Source organism: Hoplias malabaricus, chromosome 10, assembly GCF_029633855.1.
Source record: "Hoplias malabaricus isolate fHopMal1 chromosome 10, fHopMal1.hap1, whole genome shotgun sequence".
Taxonomy (NCBI): Eukaryota; Metazoa; Chordata; class Actinopteri; order Characiformes; family Erythrinidae; genus Hoplias; species Hoplias malabaricus.
In genome coordinates this window covers 24110579-24132582 of record NC_089809.1, presented here as the reverse complement: position 1 = coordinate 24132582, position 22004 = coordinate 24110579, and the positions used below count along the sequence as shown (strand labels likewise).

The window sequence follows — 22004 nt, the reverse complement described above, 5'->3', positions numbered from 1 at the left end:
GGTTAAATTGTGTTTATTTTCATAAACTGTTGTTAACATAAAAAAAATTGTATGTTTTATATGAACACATTACTTTGCTTACTGTGTCAAAGGAAATAATTTGCAGAATGAAAAAAATATAAAGGTAGCAATGAAACGCTTGTAGATAAGCAGTTACTCAGGGACCTTAACCTATAAGAGCAATGCTGAAATTAAATTCAGTAGTAGTTGAATATTTTCAATGCCTGATGACCCATACATTAACAATTCCTAATGTTGAATAAACATGGCATTCATGAAATTACTTTTATGTTCTTAGGTTTGCAAAATGTACTTGCACATTTTATGATTTTTTTTTCATAAAATAATACAGGAATTTCAACATGCTAAAACAAAGCCTCATCTTAACTTCCTCTCCTTTTTACATGCACAGATGTACTACTCTAATGTTGGAACAGTTACCTTATGGTGATCAGGAGTTGGCAGGACTGTCTCATTAATAGAGAGGTAGGTGAGCCTGCTGAGGGATGGACTAGAACAATGAGACTGAGGAGAGAGTGGATTGGCCCCAGGACACCTCTCCCCGATACCTCCAATGGAGGAAGGAGACATTTCACTAAGAAAAATAATATATAACGCAATCAGTATACACTGACTGTTATATGAACTGGAGCATCCAAGAGTAACTGAGCAAAATAGATTACCCATATACACTAGGTAGTGATTTCTGGCTTGGACTTGAATGGGTGAGTGGAGAGGTGGATGGTCTGAAGTTGCAATGGCTGGACTCCACAACACAGGAATCACTGCGCTCAGGTGATGCTATAAATTGGAGGATGGATGAATGAATAAAAAAAATAAATGAACAAATTAATAAATAAATATCAATGTTAAAAGAATTGCGATTTCCAAATGTTTCCATTCCAATACAATTCATCATTGTTACTTGCTCATCAGAACATGTCAAAAAATAAGAGGACATAAGGTTAATGCACTTAAATACACAAGACACAAATCATGGTTGCTACGTCCAGTTAAGTCACATTATTTGAGTGTAAGCAAAATAACATACAAAACAAGAACTTGCCAAATTTATTCTCAATGTTTTCAGAATTTTGGTGAGCAAGTATTTCTTTTTCCTTTCCAATAGCCTGAGACTCTTGAGGATTCCTCAAAGATTTAACTTCTTCTGTGTCCATTTGTCCAAAACAATTTTCACTTCTGGGTATGTGTGAGGAGCACCTTGGCATAGGCAATTCTGAATGCCCAGTATTTCGAAAGCCAGGAGAGGTTTTTGTTTTAGCAGAAGGGTCTGTAGGGTCACAGCTTTTTAGCGAACGATGTGTAGTGGACACCTGTGGTCGAGCTGTACCCGTTTTAACCTTGGACTCTGAAAACATTCTGTTTCCAGCTGCAGTTGTTTTGTGGCATTCACTTTTGCTTTTCCTAGAATTGCTCTCCATTGACTTGGGGTTCAAGGATGAAGTCAAAGATTGCTCTGCACCTACTGATCTCCTGGCTGGGTGAGCAGTAGCTGTGGGAATGCAGCTAGTCTTCGGTCTGGGAATGGCACTTCTCATATCTGGATTTTTAAATCCTGCTGTACTGTTATCGTCATTAGATTGGTGGTGTACATCACCTAACAGATCTTGATCCTTCTTAACTATATGAAGTTGTTTTGAAATTGAATGGTGTTCAGTATGAAGACTGGTCTCATTTTTCAAAGTGGGTGTATGTTTCAGTGTTGGCCTACGAGAGCCTGCCAGGTTGTCAGCCAAGCTGAGAACGTCGAGACAGGACTGAGAGTTAGAAGAATCACTATCACTGCTAGACACTTCAGCTTTCTTGAGGTATTTCTCCATGTCAAGGCTCAGGTCGACCAATGAAGAAGTTTTTTGCAGAGCATCCTGAAAGTTAGCCTGCCCAGTAGCTTGTTCAGGATCAGGGAATGGCCCCTCTGTCTGGTGACTGCTTTTCCAGTGACGCTTCTTAGACAACTCCATGATCATGGCTGCAAGCTGTGCTGGGTCTGAGCTGACTGAGGCATCCGCAATGGCTGAGGCAATCGTACTAATGCTGAGTGCTAGGCTGCCATTGAAGTTGGAGGATTCAGAACTGTGGCCTGAACTCTCCTTTTCATCCACTGACAATGCAGGGGAAAGCTAATGGGAAATAAAACAAAAAAAATATTAAAAAAAATATGGTCAGGTTCAGAAGAATCTGGTCAGTGACTATTTTCATAAATTAGCTTCTGTACACCATCATAATGGATATGTCTGAAACAAAGACATTGATTTGTGACTGAAGTGTAGAACTTCAGTTTTATTTCAAGAAGTACAGGAAAAAAAATATTATTTACCATTAACCATTTAGCAATTAAAGCCATTTTCTTTTAAAGTCCCTCCATTTTCAGTAGCTCAAATGTTATTTTTGTCAATTAGCAATAACATGCTAAACAAAAACAAAAAAAATGACTTCCTAAAGTCTGAAGCCATGTAAACTACTAAATGCAAAGTATCCTCCCTTGAGATTTTTTGTCATGCCTTTAGAGCAGCCATCAGGGCGTTCGTTTTTGCCTTCAATAAATGAAATGCATACCCTATTAGGTGACAGTTCTACTGGAATTCATACATGCCCATTCAGGTGAAAGTGAGTCTTTATTTTCATTTGGTTTCACTGGTTCAAAAATCTTGCTCCAGACCTGGGTAGAATGTTCTAGATCTAATCTAGCCTTTCTAGCAGTTAACATCTTGAGGTAAACCTGATTGTAGATGTTAACAAGGTTATACATACCCATGTGAGTGTACCTGACATGGATATATATTAGGAAGGAAAGAATTTTGTGACTGTCAACTTTAGTTGTCTTGTGGTCTTCCAGGCTTTTTGGAATTGCTAAGCATACCAGTGCATAGTTTATTTTTATGAATGCACTAAATTTTAGGATTTGGCCACTTCCAAAATATCTGTATGCGAATTTTAAGCCTAACAATGCCCTCCTTAACTTGCAATGAAATCTTTTTTTAAAGCACAGTTCTCATGGATAGTTACTAAACACAATTTGGAATCAACTACTTAAGTGTTCAATTACTTCTGAAATCCCCCTCCCCAAAACAATCTTAAATGGTGTACAGAGGAAGATACAAACCCACTTGTAGATTTCATAAAACGTATTTTAATAACTTTATAATTTTAAAAACACATGCCACACACTGTATAATGTCAATGTTTTTAATTAACCCTTACTTTAACTTCTTTTGTCTCTGGGTGAGCCCGACTCTCTAATGAGAGCTTTGTAATTGCAGGTTCCAGGGTCTTCTCCAAGTCCTCTATGATTTGCAAGCAGAAAAAACATGTCGGCATAGACTTCCTAAGTACTGGTCATAAGGTCCTAATAAGATAGCGGATATATTGTCATATACCTGGATTCATGGTCTCATCTGCATCACTGAGTTGGACTGTGTCACTATGAACAGAACTTCCTCTAGAAGAAAAATCTGAAGGCCGAATAAGAGCAAAGGGTTCCCTCTTCTCTGGAGAATTGATGACATAACCAAATGAAGGCTGAAATATTTGGGGGGGGGGGGGGGGTGGTAAACAAATAAATAAAAGGAACTGTTTGGTGACAAACATGCTTTGACATAATGCCTCACAATCCTAAGCATCCTAAAAACTAATTAAAAAAGAAAAAAAAAAAAAGAAAAAGAAAAAAAAGAAAACACAATATTGTCTCCCAAAATCAGCATATACCCGAGGGCCCCAATTGTTTTTCCTGTTTAACTGAAGACGTTTTTGAGGAGCTTACCCTTTTAACTTGATCCTCTTCACTGCTCCCTAAACAACCCAAAGCTTCGGACCGCTGCTGAAAGAACTCCCCCAAGGAAATCCGCAAGTAACTTTGGTTGCCTTTTTCAAACTCTGATGAGACTTGAGAGGCCCTCATTAGATGGTGGCTACTAGTAGGAACTTTCCAAGAGGTGTCTCCAAGGACCATACTGGCATTAGCTGCTTCAATCTTCTCTTCCTATCAGGAAAGGGAATGAATGAATGAAGGAAGGAATAAATAACTGAATTTAATAGATTGAAAGACTATCTTCAAACTGTGTCAAGACTTAAACATGCTGACAATTTTACCGGCATAAATTTATGCTCCTTTTCAAACTCCTTTTCATCCTCTAGGATCTTTTCCATGGCTTGACCTAAGAGAATATGACAATATTTCAGACTATAGTAAAAACATTGCATAAGTATGAGCAATGTCTTTGTACTTACTGCCACCAATAAAGTCTTCAGATTGGAACTGGTCAACAATATCCTTAGGCATATTTTCTTCCATTTCCTTTTCAAATGATGTGTAGTAGGCAAGGTCAGTTACCCACTTACCTTCCTCATTCTGATAAACAACACTATGGGTAAGATTTGTGCCTAGAAAAAGAGAATATCATGTGGAGGATACATTAACATCTTATAATGTTTTGGTTACCAAAACGGTACTTACAGTTTGGAAATACCACACTGATTAACACTCAATTAATGAAGTCCATAATTAATAAACTAACCTTGAAATTCTAGCTGAATGTCATCTGGACAGTGATTCCAAATGTCACTCTGTTCATGATCTTTCTGTTGTAAGCTTTGAGAGATGTATTTATGCTCCAGAGATTCTCCAGTATGCTCTCCACTGCTGACAGGACCATGGCCAGCAAATCTGATTGAATCTCCACATGCTCCTCCACAATGCCTTAGAGACTGTTCTGGTTCAACTGCCTCATTACACTCTCTTTGTGGTTCTTTGAGAAAGGAGAATTGTAAACTCTTCTGAGTCCCCTGAAGGACTGAGTCAGCTGAGACATTCGAGTTGCATCCAGCACCAGCCCTGAGGTATATGGAATCAAATCGTTCATCTGGAAATGCTGTACCAGACTGAGAATTATTCATGGCGTCCTGTTAAAGGAATGGTAGTGGTGTTAAAACATACCTGAAGAATATAAAACCAATAAATAAACAAACTGGACACATTTACTGATACGCTCCAAGTTACCGTACAAATATGAGCATGTTCAGAACTCACCAAAGCATCTTGCCTATCCTGATTCATACTCCAGTTAACTGTGGAAAGGCTGTTAGGTCCAGAAATTTGAGAAGCCTCTGTTTCACCTGTACCAACTGGGCCCACACGGTCTCCCATCTGTAAACATTTCAAATACAGTATAAAGGAGTGTGCACTGTGCCACAAGTCCAATAACACGTAACAAAAGCATTACAAAATTTTTTGAATAAAGCATGTATATAGCATAAATAAAATCATGTTACTACTACAACAGGTGAAAACAATGTGGTAAAATTATATCACGATTTAAGGAAAAACAGGCAAAACAAGACAGCAGTCTCATTTAAAAAAATAATGGCTTAAATTTACAAAATTTTGCTGGCAACAACCAACAACAGGGTCAATCAAGTACATATTGCAATTTATCATTTGATAAAACACCACAGAATTATCCTCTACAGCTTTTAACAAATAATTTGCTCAAAGACCCCTATGGTTCTTTCATTTTAATGCAGGTTAGTTATTTCAGCTGTATGCAGGTGGAGTGAGTTAATTAATCCAAAATAATTAAAGTTAGAAATACACAAACAGATTTGTAATGTTTACAGGATGTTTTGGGCTAGTGAAATACATACACATGTTTATAAAAATTAATTTGACTAAAAATATTGACTTGTACATAAAAAATAACCTGGCTATGTCCCTTGAAGTCATGTCGACCTAATTCAGGTAGCTGAGAGAGAGGATGCACATCCTCGCCTGCTCCACTTCCTCCTACAATGCCTAATCCACGTAGGACATCATAGGTGGTCTGGACACCAGTGAGTTGGGGTACTATAGACACGCCACCATCATTTCCATCCTCCTCACTCCCACTGCTACCATCACCCCCTCCACCATCTCCTAAAAATAAAAACACACAAACAATGCTTTTTGGTTTACAGGGTTATTTGGTTTACAGAATGCTACAGGCTCCTGGCAATGTGTGTATATATAGCATGTATATATAGAATGAGTATGTTCGTAAGAAAAGTTTCAATTCAGCAGTGTGCAAAGGTTTTAGATTTAGCAAAAAATTTATTTTCATCTATCGAATTTAATTTGCAAATAAGGCAGAGTAATATTTAGGCCATATAACCCAATACTACAGTGAATGGTGCAATGCTGTCTGAGCTGCTTTCGGGGAAATGTACTGGGATGTGAATACTTCAGAACAGTAGCAGCAGTACCTCAGAGTTTAACAGCTTCATACAGAAGTTTGTGCTGCTGTTTTAAGTGGTGAAATAGGCTGGGAGTACTCCAGCATTTTGATACTACCTCCTTTCGGCATTCCCTGCAAATAGCCGTTTCTGCTACTCTGCCCGGTAAAATCCGAACCATTAACATATAACCAAACCTCTGTTCTTTTTCACGCTCTGCGTTATTTGGCTCCATGAGAGAAAATTCGGGTGGGGGCTGTTAGCAGAGCGAAACAGATGAGCTGAGCAGAGCACAAAATGGCCCTGTACAAGATTTAGACTTTCAAAAATTTAAAATATCGATAAAAACAATATAGCCTCACTCCATAATCAATATATCGCCCAGCCCTAATGAATACTATTTCTGGTGTTAAGAAAATAGGAGGGGAAAAAAAAAGTCCAACAAAATTAAGTTAAGTTGCAATCCAAATATCCTTGATATAAGAATAGAAGTTTATTTCACATTAGAGTCATAATAAATGTTACCTTTATATATAAATGTATATAGGCTTGCGTGTTTACCTGTGATGGGTGAATCGATTACTTGTCCTTCAGCAGAGTGCCGCTGCTCAATGCCAGTCCTGGAGTCCACAAATTGTGTACCAAGCTGAGGCTCATCATCAGAGCTTCCACCTTCCAAGCCGGGCCTGAAATTAGGTCGATGGCTCTCCCCAACCTGTACAAAAATATATAAACCAACAAGATATAAACTCATCTCAGTTCTGGGAGCTTAGAAACAATAAAATAATAATAAAAAAAAAAGCTCTCTATAAAAGTGTAGTGCATTGTATATAATGAATTGGGGGGGGATCTGACACTCAGGACAAACATCTGTACATCTACACAAAAAATAATGTAACTGTCTAGTGTGACATTCAAGTGGTGTTGATTTTATTGGAAAACAGTTTCCCACCAGGAGGCACCACATGAACAGCCTCTGAAGTTGGGCAGATGGAAATTTTCAATGCAGCATTAACTGCTCGAGTTGTGACGTAAACAGTGCTTTCAACATGGCATAACAGTCCATCAACATTAAAACAAATACAGAAATACAATATGTAATATCGTTTTTAAACATCTACAATTAACGCATATGTCTTTTTGCTATATTTATGTTAAAAAATCAACATAAAATGACAAAAAAGAAAAATATTCAGGACAGATTTTTTTTAAAACCACACAAACATGTGGGAAGTCAGAAGAAAGGGTTGGACCTTAACAGAAACCACCACCCGACTTGAACTTGAAAACTGCATAAGCATTGACTGCCATCACTGGGAGATCACAAGTATGAACAATATTAGAGCACATTTAGCCCTGCTTTCATGGCCCTCACTGATCCCTATCAATCAGCATAATGCTACCAGAGGGGGCATATATATTAGCCAACATAAAAATGGTCTCTATTGTCCTCAAAGTGATGTGAGCTATCGAATGATATTTTTTTTTACTTGAAGTTAAGCAAACAGTTCTGTCTATTGCCGCTCATCTCAAAGGAAGAATGTGCTAGCTTTTTTGGCTGGGAATAGACCTGGTTTGTGGATGACATTAGGAATTAGGAAATTTGAGCATTAGCATTACTCAGAATGAAAGTTGTGTTAGGTTACCAACTTACTAGTTGTCTGGAGATACTGGGCAACAGAAATCTGGCTCTGTTGCGGTTCTGCGAGGCTTCCAGCTCATCCTCTGTGTCCTCATCGCTAGCAGGATAGGAGTCCATTCCTGTAGCAGCCAGTCGAACATCAGGCATGGACAAGTCGCCCTAAAAAGAGGAATGTAAGTTTTTATTAAAAAATAAAAAAATAAATAAATAAAAAAAAAACCACACACACACACACACAACATAGATAAAGAAAACTCGCAAGGTCAGGCTGAAACTGCCCAAGCAAGGACCCTCATGCCAGTCATAATAAAAAGTTTTTGCTTATAACAAATAATTAATAAATAAACAAGTACATTTGCCATCCATTATTTGTCAGCTATAAGGTAAATATTGATTTGACAGCATTGTGCTTATATCCCCAAAGTTCAACAGGTGCCTTAAGTTCTTTTGTCTCTAAATTGTACGGATGTCTTTAAAATGTTTTGTGAAAACACTACAGATATCAAACTAAAAATGAAATTTCACAGACAGAAAATATTACATCTGAAAATCCAGACATTTTAGGGAACTCAAGAGATATGAAATGTAAGTACAGTACAATCAAATCCTTGGATTTGGATGAAGGGCACTATTTACTATATCTACAATCACTTGAATTTGCAAAATTGATTTTTAAATTGTTACTTTATATGATGTATACATTATCTAAACCAACTGAGTTTAGACATAAAAGGTTTAAATGTTCCCTAATTTAGTAATGTTTTGCAATAACTTATGCTGTCCATAATAAATGGAGGACCGACGTACCCTGTTGAAACTGTAATAACCATATGTCTACTGCAATCAAATTAATAGATGGCCGTGTTGAGCTCAAGATGCAAAATGATACTGCTGCTTGAATTAGTTTACAAGAAACTGTATCTGCAATTCTGTAATAGACTGCCACTGTGTCCTGCATAGGTTCCTGCCTTGCGCTCAAAGATTTCTGGTAGGCTCCAGATTCACTGCAACACTGATCAGGATGAAGCAGTCACACAAGTTGACTGAATGAATGAATCTGCAACCATGTGCTAACTTGCATTAAGAGTATGCAGATTTTTTTAATGAATTAATCTTCCAAACAAACAATTAATGTTAAAATTGATTTGTTAAATAAACACTTTACACCAACATTTAAATGCTGCATGGTGACAGTGTGGGTATAAGTTTGCTGCATTTTCAGGTGACAGCAACTGCCCCTCAATTTTCGCACATGCTTAGTATGAAAATCTCTTTTTTATTAATTTACCTAAGACATGATTAAAACATCATGTAGTAAATTACATAATGTTTTTCCCCTTCACCAAACAAATGATGTGACTAAAGGGATGTGAAACAGCAAGTTTGGGTATAGGCTATTTAAAGGAACACCAGGATTCCTGTAATTATTTCTCTATAAACTACAAGACTGTGTTTAATCAACATTCAAGCAGCTCATTTAGACAAGAAAGCAGGAACTTAATGGTAATATTTTGAAAGTTACTAAATGTAAACCCAAATGTACCAGATGTAATATATACTTGATAAAAGAACAGAGCATCACTGAGAACCAGTCGTTTGTGTAGAAATATTTATATTTGATTGATAAAAAGTGCTGTAAGTCAGTCACAGACCTGTTTAACATATCTAGCAAACAATTCACTCTGTTGCAGCTTTAGTTAGTCAAAGGTTTTCATCTGTTTTCAAATACATTTTAAACAAAGTCTGTGCAGATTAAATCATCAGAAAAGGTATAGACAAACGGATGTATCCAGTGTGTGTGTCATTACAGGGACAGATGAGATCGTTTAGAGAAATATAGAGCAGAAAATGGAATTTTCATAACAAATACCTACACAAAGAGATTACTATAACATTTAAATCTTTAAAGCTCAGCTGCAGACCACTGTGAATGTTGTTTAAGCCATAGTGATGTACACAGCTGAATTCGGCTCTCAACTCTCTGACCCTCTGTATACTTGAAACCCAGTGCCCCTTTTGCTCACCCTTTCACAGCGTCAACAAACATCAAAGTACACACTTCAAGGAAGGCCTTAGGGCAAGAATTGGGTCAGGGGGGTAGCGTTCCTTCAAGTTAAAAATTAAACAATGCTTATGCAACATATGGCATATAACAAATAAAAATGACATACTGTTACAAACACAATGTGTAATCTAGTCCAGTTGGTGCAAACTGTCGATTCAGTGCTATCACATTAATGCCTCTTTCATACAAACTCCAGAGAATCCCTAGAGAAACCCTGGTGTGTCCCAAGACAACCCAGATTGGTCCTTCTACACGTGTAGAACATAGCAAGAGATTTTGGCACCCTTATGCAGCAGGAAATGAAACACGTGTTTAGGTGTGGAGCAGTGCATGCAGAAGAAACTCCAGAATGTTTCCCGCTCCTTTCTCATGTAAACACACATGTGCTGTGTCTTTACTAGGGTGCTAGAAGGACAGGTAATGTCTGGAACAGTTCTACATTACCATGCATGCGTAAAGGGTCATATTAATCCTCCAGGATTTCAAATATTGAATAATACATATACATATATATATATATATATATACACACACACACACACACACACACACACACACATATATATATATATATATATATACACATACATATATACATATATACATATATACATACATACATACATATATATATATATAAAAATTATGGGTCCTACCTGATTATAGTTATCGAGAAAGTTGTTTCTATTCTTGGATGATGCATCTGGTTCAGTTAAACAAGGTTGAAATGAAGCCGTCTGACTGCCGGGTAATGCCTTAAAAATAAATAAATAAAGTTTCTATTAATAAAACACACATAGCTCAAAATAAAATAATGTTTTCAGAAAAATTGGGATGTATTGTAAAATGCAAAAAAGACATGTTTTATTAATTTTTCAAACATTTAACTGACAAAATTACAAAGGAAAAGATTTCCAATGTTTTTACCGACCAACTTGATTGTAATTCTGTTAAAAAAGAGGCTCAAAACAGATGTAATAGTCCAATATAAATAAGTAGAATATTCTACTGATGTTATTTTGAAACATGTTGTTGTTCAAGACTTATGCTGCGCTCGAGTGATGAAACTGGGAAATACAATTTTTCCGACTTGTAAATTGCACCGAAACGCTGGACAAAGTCGCATTTACCACTGGTAAACTTGGGATTCTTGATGATATACGAGTTTATGAGATGTGACGTATATTGCAACTTTCTCCTTTAGCTGGAGAAAATGGCAAATATGCATTTGAATAGTTTTCTGATAATAAATATCAAATATTATGATCAGATTTATTATTACTCAAAAAGCATTTAGTTTTTATTTAATGATAAATCACTTTTTTGGGAACGTGGTGTACGGTGGGTGGAATTTCAGCCAAGCTCCCGAAATACGACAGCATTTACTACTTAACCACCCCGTATATACAACCTTCTGATAAGCACACAAACATAGCATAAGTCCAAATTTCTCAATGAAAGCTTGTAAGGTGTTACGGTCTACCATACATATGTAGAATGATTCAGCAACTCTGAGGAAATATCAGACTCCTTCAGCAAGACTCCTTGCTTAGGTTTTATAAGCAAGTCAATGCCCAGGCTTATTCTGCATGTGCTACAACAATGTGGCTTCAAAAGACACAGACGGTGTATGATTTAAAGTCCTGCCTGCAGACCAGAAGGGTATACTGCGAAGCAGGATTTCTCTGCTAATTTAAAGGAGCCATTTGTAAGATATTTACTGTATTTAGTCATAAAATGTCCAGGGTGTGTGTGAATTAGGAAACAGGAATTAGGAATAAATTAAGGAAACAGTCAAAGCTAATACACTGCCTATCATATCACTGCTGAAGCAGTATATTCTCTTTGAGAAGTTAATGTTACATTTTACTGGACCCAAAAAGCCCCATTCCCCAGTTTATCTTTTTGATATGATTTTCCCTTAACATCTCACACCCTTAGATTGACACTGGACTTCTTACTGTCCCTCATAGCAGACACTCAACCATGGGTGCAGCTGCTCCCAGTCTTTATAACACCTCATTTGCTCTGTCTCTGTTATTCACTGTCTTCCTTTAAATCTCTGCTTAAAACTTTCCTTGTTAATTTTTTCCCACTAACACTCTGTAAAGCATCCTTGGGTTTGTAAAAGGCACTATATAAATTGAACTTATTATTAAAAATCTCCATGACCAGGGACCAGAGAGGAAATACAGTGTTTGAGACGAGGAGGCAGTTTACAAGCAGCAACACTACAGAGCCAGAGCTGGCTAATTTCCTCCTGAACAGGTAATAGCAAATAATTTCTGAAAATATATAAGTACAGATGCCTATGTATAGATTAAAAGGAGTAAATGCCATAGGTTGTGTAGTTCATTTAAAGTGCATTTTATAAAAGAAGGTGAAAAACAACATAATTGAAAGGTATAAATACGATTGTTCATTTTAAAGACAATGATGCATGATTCATGTGTGCTTTTTTCTCCATGGTGTGTGTGTTTTAAACAAATTAAGGAATAAGAATTGTTTGAAAAGCCTTGCATATTCACCTATTTAAGGTGGAGTTTCCCTAGTAGGTAGATGTTTTAGTGACATGATGGCCATGTGTTTTAAAGGAATAAAAGGGGGAAAATAGGTGTTTCAAAGCAAGTACTGTTTATAAAACGTAGCGCTAGTTTTAGCTTTGCATAGCTTTTTAAGCTGGAAATGAGTATCGAAGTAGCTGGAGAATAACACAAATAAGACTCTCAAATGTACCAATTTAAGTTGAAACTAAATGCCAGAATAAGAAAAAGAAGCAAGGATTAGCCTCCTAAAATGGCATTTCTGGTTGAAGGGGAAATATCAACCTTGTCTAGTCTCTTTTGCATTTTTGCCTTTCACTTAGGTAAATGTTTGATTTAAACTAAAAAAGAAAAAAAAGAAAAAATTCTAGGATACAGTTGCTTCAAAAAGTTTCAAAAGCTACAGTGCTAGCTTCAGCTCTTAAAGTGGAACAAAGAATTCAATAAGCTGGCAAACAATGACAATAAGACTTGTAAATGGACACATGTAAGGTGGAACAAAATGTTTGACTACGAAAATTGTGAATAAGAAGCAAAGATCTGCCTCCTGAATGACATTTATTATGCAAAGGAAAATCGATAAGTAACACCAGCCTTGTCTAGTCGAAATACTTAATGTGGATTTAGACAGTAAAGGCGTGGAAATGCAGGGAAATAGAGGCCCCTCGTTAATTTTTTTGTCTTTTGTCTTGCATAGGTAGATTTTTTAGTGAAATTATGAACACTTTTCTATGTAAATGTGTTGATTATGGCCCATTCTTATTTGCTATTGTGTGGCAAAGTTCTTAAACTCATCTCTGGCTTGTTCCTTTAGTTTTGCTCAAACTGCCAACCTGGTCACATCGGTGGAGGAGGCAGAGGGCTCTCTCTACTCTTTTGAAACTGTATTATAGTTCCAATTTTAAATGGTTTGTGTCAACATTTGCTCCTTTAAGCCCAGGTTGAGTACTGTCCTATGAAAAACTCCCACAGGTCTGTTCCTGTTGAACATGCTTGATTTTGGGCTCAAGTTATTTGGCCAACTGCAACTATCCTGCTTTGTAGTACACACCCATATATCACATTGCCTTATATTTACAAAATATAGTACAATCAAGTTGGTCAGCAAAATCTAAAAAAGCTTGTCTTTGAACCTTTTGTCAGTTAAATTAAGGAGAATTTGTATATTTAATTAATGTTCACACTGGGAACAATTCACACTGGCCCAACAAAAAGTTTGTACAGCCATGTATGTGTGGTTCTGCACAAACCTAACATAGCAATCAAACCGTGCACCACAACCAATTCCTACCAAATTTGATCTGAAACTGAAGGTATTTTACAAATTAACTTACAGCAGCAGGTATTTCTTGACCTTCAACCCGACCTCTCTGCATGGAAGGGGGAACCAATTTTTTGAAGTACAGCTTAAGCTCTTCATCATTAAGATGGTTCATATCATGATCATCATCTGAAATTGAGATGCATAATAAAGATTAAAACAATCACTGTGCAGTTTAAGATAATTATTGTAAATTCTCTATTCAACAAAGAAGGAATCTTTATAAACACTTAAAACATGCCAGAAGACAGGGCTGTGCGATATGGCCAAAACTTCATATCCCTATATAGGTCCACTCATATCCAGATAGCGATAAATATCACAATAAAACACATTTATGTAAATTCAGTTAATTTTCTAATAATATGACCAGATGGGACAAAAATAAATAAATAAAATTCTACACCTTAATTATACAAAAAAATAAAAGATTCTCACATATTTCTTCTTGTATATAGAAACTGTGCAAATTACTTAAAAATAATTAACATATATTATGTACTCACAATTTTCAACTGCAGTTGCAAGCAATAATATAGTCCCAAAATATAGTCCAAAATGTCATAAATCAAAATATAATTCCTTTTTAACAATAAATCTATGTACATGTTTGTGTGTGCTGCCTTAATATGTCATCCAAACAACAAAAAGATTGCAGTAAAGTGTGTATTTAAGCAAAAGAACACGAGAGGGAGTGCGTTAACATGAAACAACAGCATGGTTGTGAAGCTGCGCAAGCAGAAGCCGATGGCTATAGGTGTGAATTATACAAACACACAAACAATTATAAATAATTTGATCAAGTTAATGATGCCACTTTAATTACACATTATCCAGTTACCTGTGCCATCACTGTTCATGCTGTCAAGAGACATGAGCTTCTCATTTGCCAGAAAGCTAGCATCACTGCCACTCAAGCCACCACTGTCACCTGCATCACTGTCTGCTGCCTCACTCCCTGGACTTTCTTCCTCTATGGTTACTGGGAGCAATGCAGCCTGGGGGGAGGAAGATGGAGAGGAGAGAAAAAAAAAAGGTATTTGTTCATTCATTAACTTTGTGCAACCACTTTTAGCTGTTCAGGGTTGTCGTGTGTCCACAGCCTAGCCGGAATGGGTGCAAGGCCGGAATACACACTGCACAAAGCGCCAGTCCATCATAGGCCACCAGATATTGACTCACATTTGAGGACTATTTTGAATAGCCAAACTACCTACAAACAGGTGTTCTGGACCATGGAAGAAAGCCAGAGCAGCTGGAGGAAACCCCAACAGACACTAGGACCACAGACCACACTCCTTACAGAGTGTGCCACAGGGCACAGTTCGAAACCACAACCCAAAGAACTCAGAGCAGTGTGACAGCAGCACAACCTGTTACACTACCATTCAGTACAAACATGTCATGTATTTCTCAAAACTATGAATTACTGCAATATAAATACAATTTTAAGAAAAGGTTGTATAAGGATGTAAAATTTTGCACCCTTACCTGAGAAGCCATTATATCTTTAATTCCAGCATGAGAAAATGTCATCAGGCCAGTTGAAATATCTGAAAAAGGATTTGTATATTGAATTTATCTATTGGGTTAGGATTAGTTTTCTTAAGACAAAAGCCAAATCTACTTTGCGTAGTTTCCCCTGAAGTAGTACAGCTTCTTTGCTAGCTTTTCCTCTAGAGTACTGCTGTTCTCACAACAGGAAAAAAAATATTAGTAAATAAAAAAATACAAACAATACAATATATTTATTTTCCCCATTTATAGTCTTTCAGAACTGACCCTGCCTGACAACCACCACCACCAACGCCATGCATGGTCTAGTGCTTTATCATTTATTTATTTTATTATTATTATTAATAAATAAAAAATAAAAATAAAAAAAAGAAAGTAGAACAGTACGAGTATGAATTCGGCTAATTTGTGTTTGAAGTTCAACCACAAAAGTTAATTTTTAACCAAACAGCTGGAGTTATCAGAAGTTCGTAGACATTGGTTAAGTTTGCATCAAAATATTAGCATATGTCTCTAGATTTTGCAGTCATTTCTTTCTAAAGTAATGTATCTGAACAGCAAAAATAAAGTCCCTTCACATATGAAACTACATATGGTCCTTTAAGCACACAGTGGGAGATGTGTATTTGCAGTGGGGAAAATACATTAGCAGCTCCAGCACATTACCTGCTCTGTTCACATATACACCGACTCTGTACCTTGAGCTTTTACTAGAGCACTAGTGTGATAAAGTCTGCATAAAATCCAGGGTATCTGCATTTACACATGCAGAACATTTCTGGTTTGTTTTACATATGAGAAAGAGCCTTAAATCAACGTTACCCACCTATGAAGAAGAAAGAACCACATCATGCCTTTTAATGCCTTTCAATGTTCTGAAGTCTCTCTACCATTTAAATGGCTGCAGATGCAGATTCTCAGCTGCACCTGAGTCTACAATGGAAGAATGAGACCCAGAGCCAGCAATAGGCAGTGAACACATGAACTACTGATGAGTGAGGGAACTCCACAGAGCCAGTGACACAGAGATCCTGCCTGAGCCAGTGACAAAGCCCTGGAGCCAGCAATGTAGAGTGAGAGCATGAGTCAAAGCAAGAGCAAGCGAGTGAGAAAGAGCACCTCAGAGCCAGTGAACGAGGGGGAGAAGGTCTGAGCCAGTGTACGAGAGAGTGCATTTGAACCAGAGAGAAAGGCTGAAATAGTGCTTGGTGATATGAGCACAAGTCAATATCATGATTAATTGTACATTTTACCATTAAAGGGATATCTTTTCTAATGTTGTTTGATCTTGTTCCACATTTTTTTTGAGCACTGTTTATATTTGATCTAAATCACAGACACTGTGCTTTTGTTTGGTACGAGCTGCTCGGTCTGCCTCAGGGTTTAGGTGGCTTCCATGTGGGAGAATTACGTGATTACAGTTTGGTAGCATGGTTTTAAAAAGGGACAGTACATGAACACACAGTGGGGACACACACATATATACATATATATATACACACACACACATACATATATATATGTATGTATATATATACATACATATATATATGTATGTGTGTGTGTGTATATATATATGTATATATATATATACATACATATATACACATACATATATATATATATATATATATATATATATATATATATATATTTATTATTTCTTAAGTAAATAAATAATTGATATAAACTATATAGACAAGATTATGTTGCTTAGAAGTTCTGAATGTTGATTTCGATTAATTTTCGATTAAATGCCCAGCCCTGGGCTGGAATAATATTTTGGTGTATGGACAGAGACAATTTGTTTCCCCATAGAAAAAGGGCTGTGGAACACACTGGACATTTTTACAGTGTGTAAACAGACCAGAGAGCCAACTGTGCAGAAACATTCTCTGAACTTCATAAAAAGTGCTCTGGATTAAAATAGTGTACTTCACCTTAAACCAGTATGAATAAATATAGAAATACTGTCCTGAAAAAATAAGATTTGTGCTTAATTTTAGTAGTCAACAGTTAAGACCATTTCTCACTATATGAATGCATACTAAAAGCCGCCCACATTTAGATGCAGAGAAAGACAGCTGAATGCAACCATTTGGCGTTTATATCGGGCAACAGCTGAACAGTTACACTCTCACCGCAATATCATTCATACCTTATCAAGTGAAAAGCATATGCAGATCTAATGAATTTATCCAACAATAAAATATAATTTTTTACCTTAGAAGTTTAATAATGTCATTTGAATAGTTTTAACTATGAAACTTTGACACTACACCCTCCAATCATGCCACTATTCCAAACTGTATTGTATTATATAAGCTATTGATCACAAGATCCATTATGTTAAGCCGTTACATAAATTTCCCCAAAATCACAAAAGCAGCATTCAGAGCTGTTTTGACTGTAGATAAAACAGATAATCAAAGTCCTAGGTCAAAACCCGGTCAAGTTCATTTTAAGTTTTCTGTTTGTTGCCAAGACATGAAACTATATAGAAAAAAGAAAAAAAGTTTAGTACCGTCAGGGAAATCAGAGGACTGGGCAGCAGCAGTAGAAGCTTTAGGCCTGGATACACCCTCTGAATCATCCAAATTGACCTTCACCAATAGGTCTGAGAAACGATTGGCAGCAATAAAATCAGCTGCATCATCCCTGAAAGTCAAAACATTTAAACATTTTATAACACACTGCATAAAAGGTAATTAAATGGTTTTCATCTTAGATTTAAAAATATATATTTCTTGTTAAAAATTCTATAGTTTTACAGATTACAGATAAACTTGAATCCAGTATTTGACACTCACAAATCATCCTTGAAGCTGAGTGCAAACTTTTCTCTATCATAATTTGATCCTCGAGAGCCAAGAGAAGGTGGTCCACCATCCAAATATGATGCCTGGACGTCAGTTAATCTACAATAAATAAGGGGGCAAAAAGGAACAAGAATTAAGGAGATATTAATATAAGTGTACAGCACATAAGCTATGAGTAAACTACCCTTAAAAAAAATTATAGCTCAATTTCCATACTAAGCTTGACTAAGAGTAATCAATGGTGAGTAAAGGCAACAGCTTAATCGATGTCTAGAAAACTGATCTTACAAGAAATAAACCATTTTGCTCTAATAAATATACTGACTGAACAAAACCTTAAATAAATGAACAGCACATTTAAACACTAGCAGTGTTTTCCCACATACTGCAATCATAGAAAATCATAGAAAGCTACTAAAGTGAAAAAAATTTAATTGAGAAACCATCCTTTTAAATGTACAGCAGAAAATCCATAAATGGAAGATAAAATCATGCAGCTATCAAATGATGGGAAAAAAAAAAAAAAAAAAAGTAAACCTACAAATGGGAGTCTCCCACCTGTTGTCTGCTGTAGCTCTATTTTTAGCCACAGTAGAAGCAGCCACGGGCACCCCGAAAGTGGACCCCAGAGTTACATTGGCTAGAGCAGCACAGCCACTGCTGCCCAGTGAAGCATTAGAGAGAAAGCTGGGAAAAGTCTCATCTTCAAGGTTTCGGAAGCTATCCATGTCTGTGTGACTCAGTGACACAAGGACTCACCACATGACCTGCAAAAAATAACCCACATGTATGAACTCTACTTTGTATATACCACCCAAATACATAAAACTGTCCACAAAATTTGGGAAATGCAGGCCAAAAAAGATGGACCTCCAAAACCATTTTACCACAAATTTAACTAAACCACATTATGTACAAGTATTTAAGGCCCATAATATTATGGTGTAATTTTGTATGATGAGCATGTTTAAGATCCACCCAATACATATTATAAGTTCTATCCTGTTGGAGCAGCCAGTCAATTCATTTTATATTCCTTGATAGACTGTCAGGTTTGTGCATCAATTTGCTGATAGTCATTGGAATCCATTCTTTTATCTACCTGTGGGTGTCTGTTTCCTATGTCACTGAATGCCATGCAACCATAAAGGAAATCAACCCCTCATGTCTAACAGTAAGTGTTGTTTTTAGTTTTTTCTCTTTCAACACAACATTGTGATTACTGAGGTCAAAACGTTTCATAAGTACTCTATCTGTTCACAGCAATTGTCTCCATATTGTATTTGGTTTATCTATATGTTGTTTCTATGACATGGATGAGGATTTTGTGCTAATGTTCCATTGGCAAACATTTTTAAAATATGATTGTAGCAGTTTGTGTTTGTCATTTGGCTAAAAATAACAAATAATTTATCTTGGCTCAAACGTACACAACATCAGGTTAGACACCACCTTAATTCCAGTTAAACGTCAGTGCGAGATGAGGTTTAATTAACATTTTTTTAAATTACAAAATTAAATTAACATTACATTTTAACTCATTAAAATATTCAGTTTCAAAGTAGTTTTTAACCTTACTGGGAAACAGCGTGATTGCTGCGACAGCACCCTCGGTACTAGTTAAAGCGTATGTGTGTTTTCAATGAGATTTCTTTAGGTTTGAAGGCAAGGCAAGTATCTACCTCTAAATGTTTTACACTAGCTCCTGGCAAACTGTTGCTGAAACTACCTAAAACAACTAATTTACTGTCAAAATGACTATTTTACAAAGCCCGAAGTTAAACCGCTAAATTTAAGTGATTGACTGAATCAACCCGTCTTAACGCAGGCTAATAGCTAACGTCCAGTGTTAACGTTAGCTGAAACATCGGCCAAAAGTAAGTCACGGATTGCACCCTCATGTTAGGAGTTAGGGTATATAAATGTTCGTTACAAATACTACAACTACTGTTTTTTGAAGATTCCCCGTTACATTTGCTTGTTAAACACTCACCCTGTTCGTTAATTTTCCATCGCTCTTACAACGGCTGAAAACAGCAACAGAAGCTAACGACCACCAAGCTGCAGCATCAGAAAATGTCTGAAAATGATCTCTCCTCTGAAAATTCAACACAGCAGAAATTAACGAGCGCTTAACCAGCTGTTTCCGTTAACGCTTCATCACAGTCACCTAGCTGAAATGTTAATGTTTTTAATCTTCTGGATCTCTCAGCACCAAGCTCTTAACTCCACAGGTCTCCGCTTGGTGGAAAAAGCCCTAAAACAAAGTTGAGCCATAACTAAAGCAGCCCGCCTCTAGGCTTCTGTTTGTGGGTGGGGCTTTTGTTAAATCCTTCACTTTCATTGGACCACGGCGCTTCATTCATTTGATTAATTTCAAACAATGGACCAATCGCCTAAAGAGTTGTCTGGTTTGAAACATGCAGTACAAGAGGTTCATTTATCCCACTAGCGCAATTATCCAAAACCTGACGGAAATGTATGGTAAAATCCGTCTCATTATGTTCATCGATTAAATACTCTAAAACATCACCTAGAATGACATTCGTACACATGTATTTATGAATACTCACTTAGCCCTGCCCCTCTCCGCAGTCAGATCTAAATCTCTGCCCCAAAACTGGACTGGATTGGTTCCTTATGTTTATGACGTGACAAACCCTTGCTGTATAAACTCACACTTTGGTGACTCGGTTTTGAAACACTGCAGTTCCAAAGTGTTTCATGGATTTGACATCTCATTTCACCAAATGGCATTCTAGAATTAAATTCATATTACACAGGCAAATTCACAAGGTAAAATAATTAATTTTTAATGGTTGGAGTCTTAAAAGTAATTATTCCAAATCTCACAGTACTTAACAGTAGTCTGAAGCAGTGTAATCTTATTTAGAGCATTTCAGTTTTGCCTTAACAAAGTTTATGTTGGAGAGATAAATTAGTTTGGTAAATTTAAAATGAACTATATAAATTCATTCATTCATTGTCTGTAATGGCTTATCCAGTTCAGCATTGTAGTGGGTCTGGGGCCTACTTGGAATCACTGGGAGAAACACCCTGGACGAGGTGCCAGTCCATCACAGGTTTAAACAATTCAAAAAATAATAAAGAATGATGAATATTCATTCATTACCTGTATCCAATTCAGGGTCGCGGTGGGTCCAGAGCCTACCTGGAATCATTGGGCGCAAGGCAGGAATACACCCTGGAGGGGGCGCCAGTCCTTCACAGGGCAACACAGACACACACACATTCACTCACACAATCACACCTACGGACACTTTGGAGTCACCAATCCACCGACCAACGTGTGTTTTTGGACTGTGGGAGGAAACCAGAGCACCAGGAGGAATCACACGTGGACAACACACCACCTCACTCAGACAGTCTCCCGGAGCGGGAATTGAACCCACAACCTCCAGGTCCCTGGAGCTGTGTGACACTACCTTCTGCGCCACCGTGCCGCCCCTCAAGGACACAACCATGTTAAAATGTTTAATTTTAATGTGGACTGGAATCAGTTTAATATTATAATGATCTCTCTCATGGCCATGTGATACTCAAAATAACAAGGTTAAATGTCAGTTATGACCATTGCTGGTGTTTTAGTTAATATAAATGATATATCATTAAGCTACTGAACAATAAAGCTAATAGCTTTGGTGACAAAAACACAGGAACAATAATTGGAGATTTAAAACTGGAAGAGGGCACACAAGGCACAAACATTCCCTGTCTCTTGGAACATACTATAAAATATAAAAAAAAAAAAAAAAATATATATATATATATATATATATATATATATACGCACACACACACACACAAGCAGAATGCTTTTATGTTATCCAATTTAAAAAAAGAAGAGTAAATC

At 36.7% G+C, this 22004-nt stretch overlaps 1 protein-coding gene across 1 annotated transcript in view; it reads right to left on the bottom strand.

The window, feature by feature from the left end:
* The window catches only part of cep192 (centrosomal protein 192), a 38308-nt gene extending 17929 nt beyond the window's left edge, over window positions 1-20379 (bottom strand). The window contains exons 1-21 of the mRNA XM_066683006.1: window positions 20124-20379; window positions 18689-18897; window positions 18122-18229; window positions 17836-17969; window positions 15288-15349; window positions 14638-14794; window positions 13810-13925; window positions 10589-10687; window positions 7880-8026; window positions 6787-6940; window positions 5718-5929; window positions 5048-5164; window positions 4536-4920; window positions 4249-4401; window positions 4111-4175; window positions 3782-4000; window positions 3399-3540; window positions 3223-3305; window positions 1067-2141; window positions 684-801; window positions 442-595 (exon numbers count right to left, since the gene is read on the bottom strand). Coding sequence (XP_066539103.1) covers window positions 442-595; window positions 684-801; window positions 1067-2141; window positions 3223-3305; window positions 3399-3540; window positions 3782-4000; window positions 4111-4175; window positions 4249-4401; window positions 4536-4920; window positions 5048-5164; window positions 5718-5929; window positions 6787-6940; window positions 7880-8026; window positions 10589-10687; window positions 13810-13925; window positions 14638-14794; window positions 15288-15349; window positions 17836-17969; window positions 18122-18229; window positions 18689-18858 — 3870 coding nt within the window. The 5' untranslated portion in view covers window positions 18859-18897; window positions 20124-20379. The remainder of the gene's footprint in view (window positions 1-441; window positions 596-683; window positions 802-1066; window positions 2142-3222; window positions 3306-3398; window positions 3541-3781; window positions 4001-4110; window positions 4176-4248; window positions 4402-4535; window positions 4921-5047; window positions 5165-5717; window positions 5930-6786; window positions 6941-7879; window positions 8027-10588; window positions 10688-13809; window positions 13926-14637; window positions 14795-15287; window positions 15350-17835; window positions 17970-18121; window positions 18230-18688; window positions 18898-20123) is intronic.
* Window positions 20380-22004: the final 1625 nt, after the last annotated feature.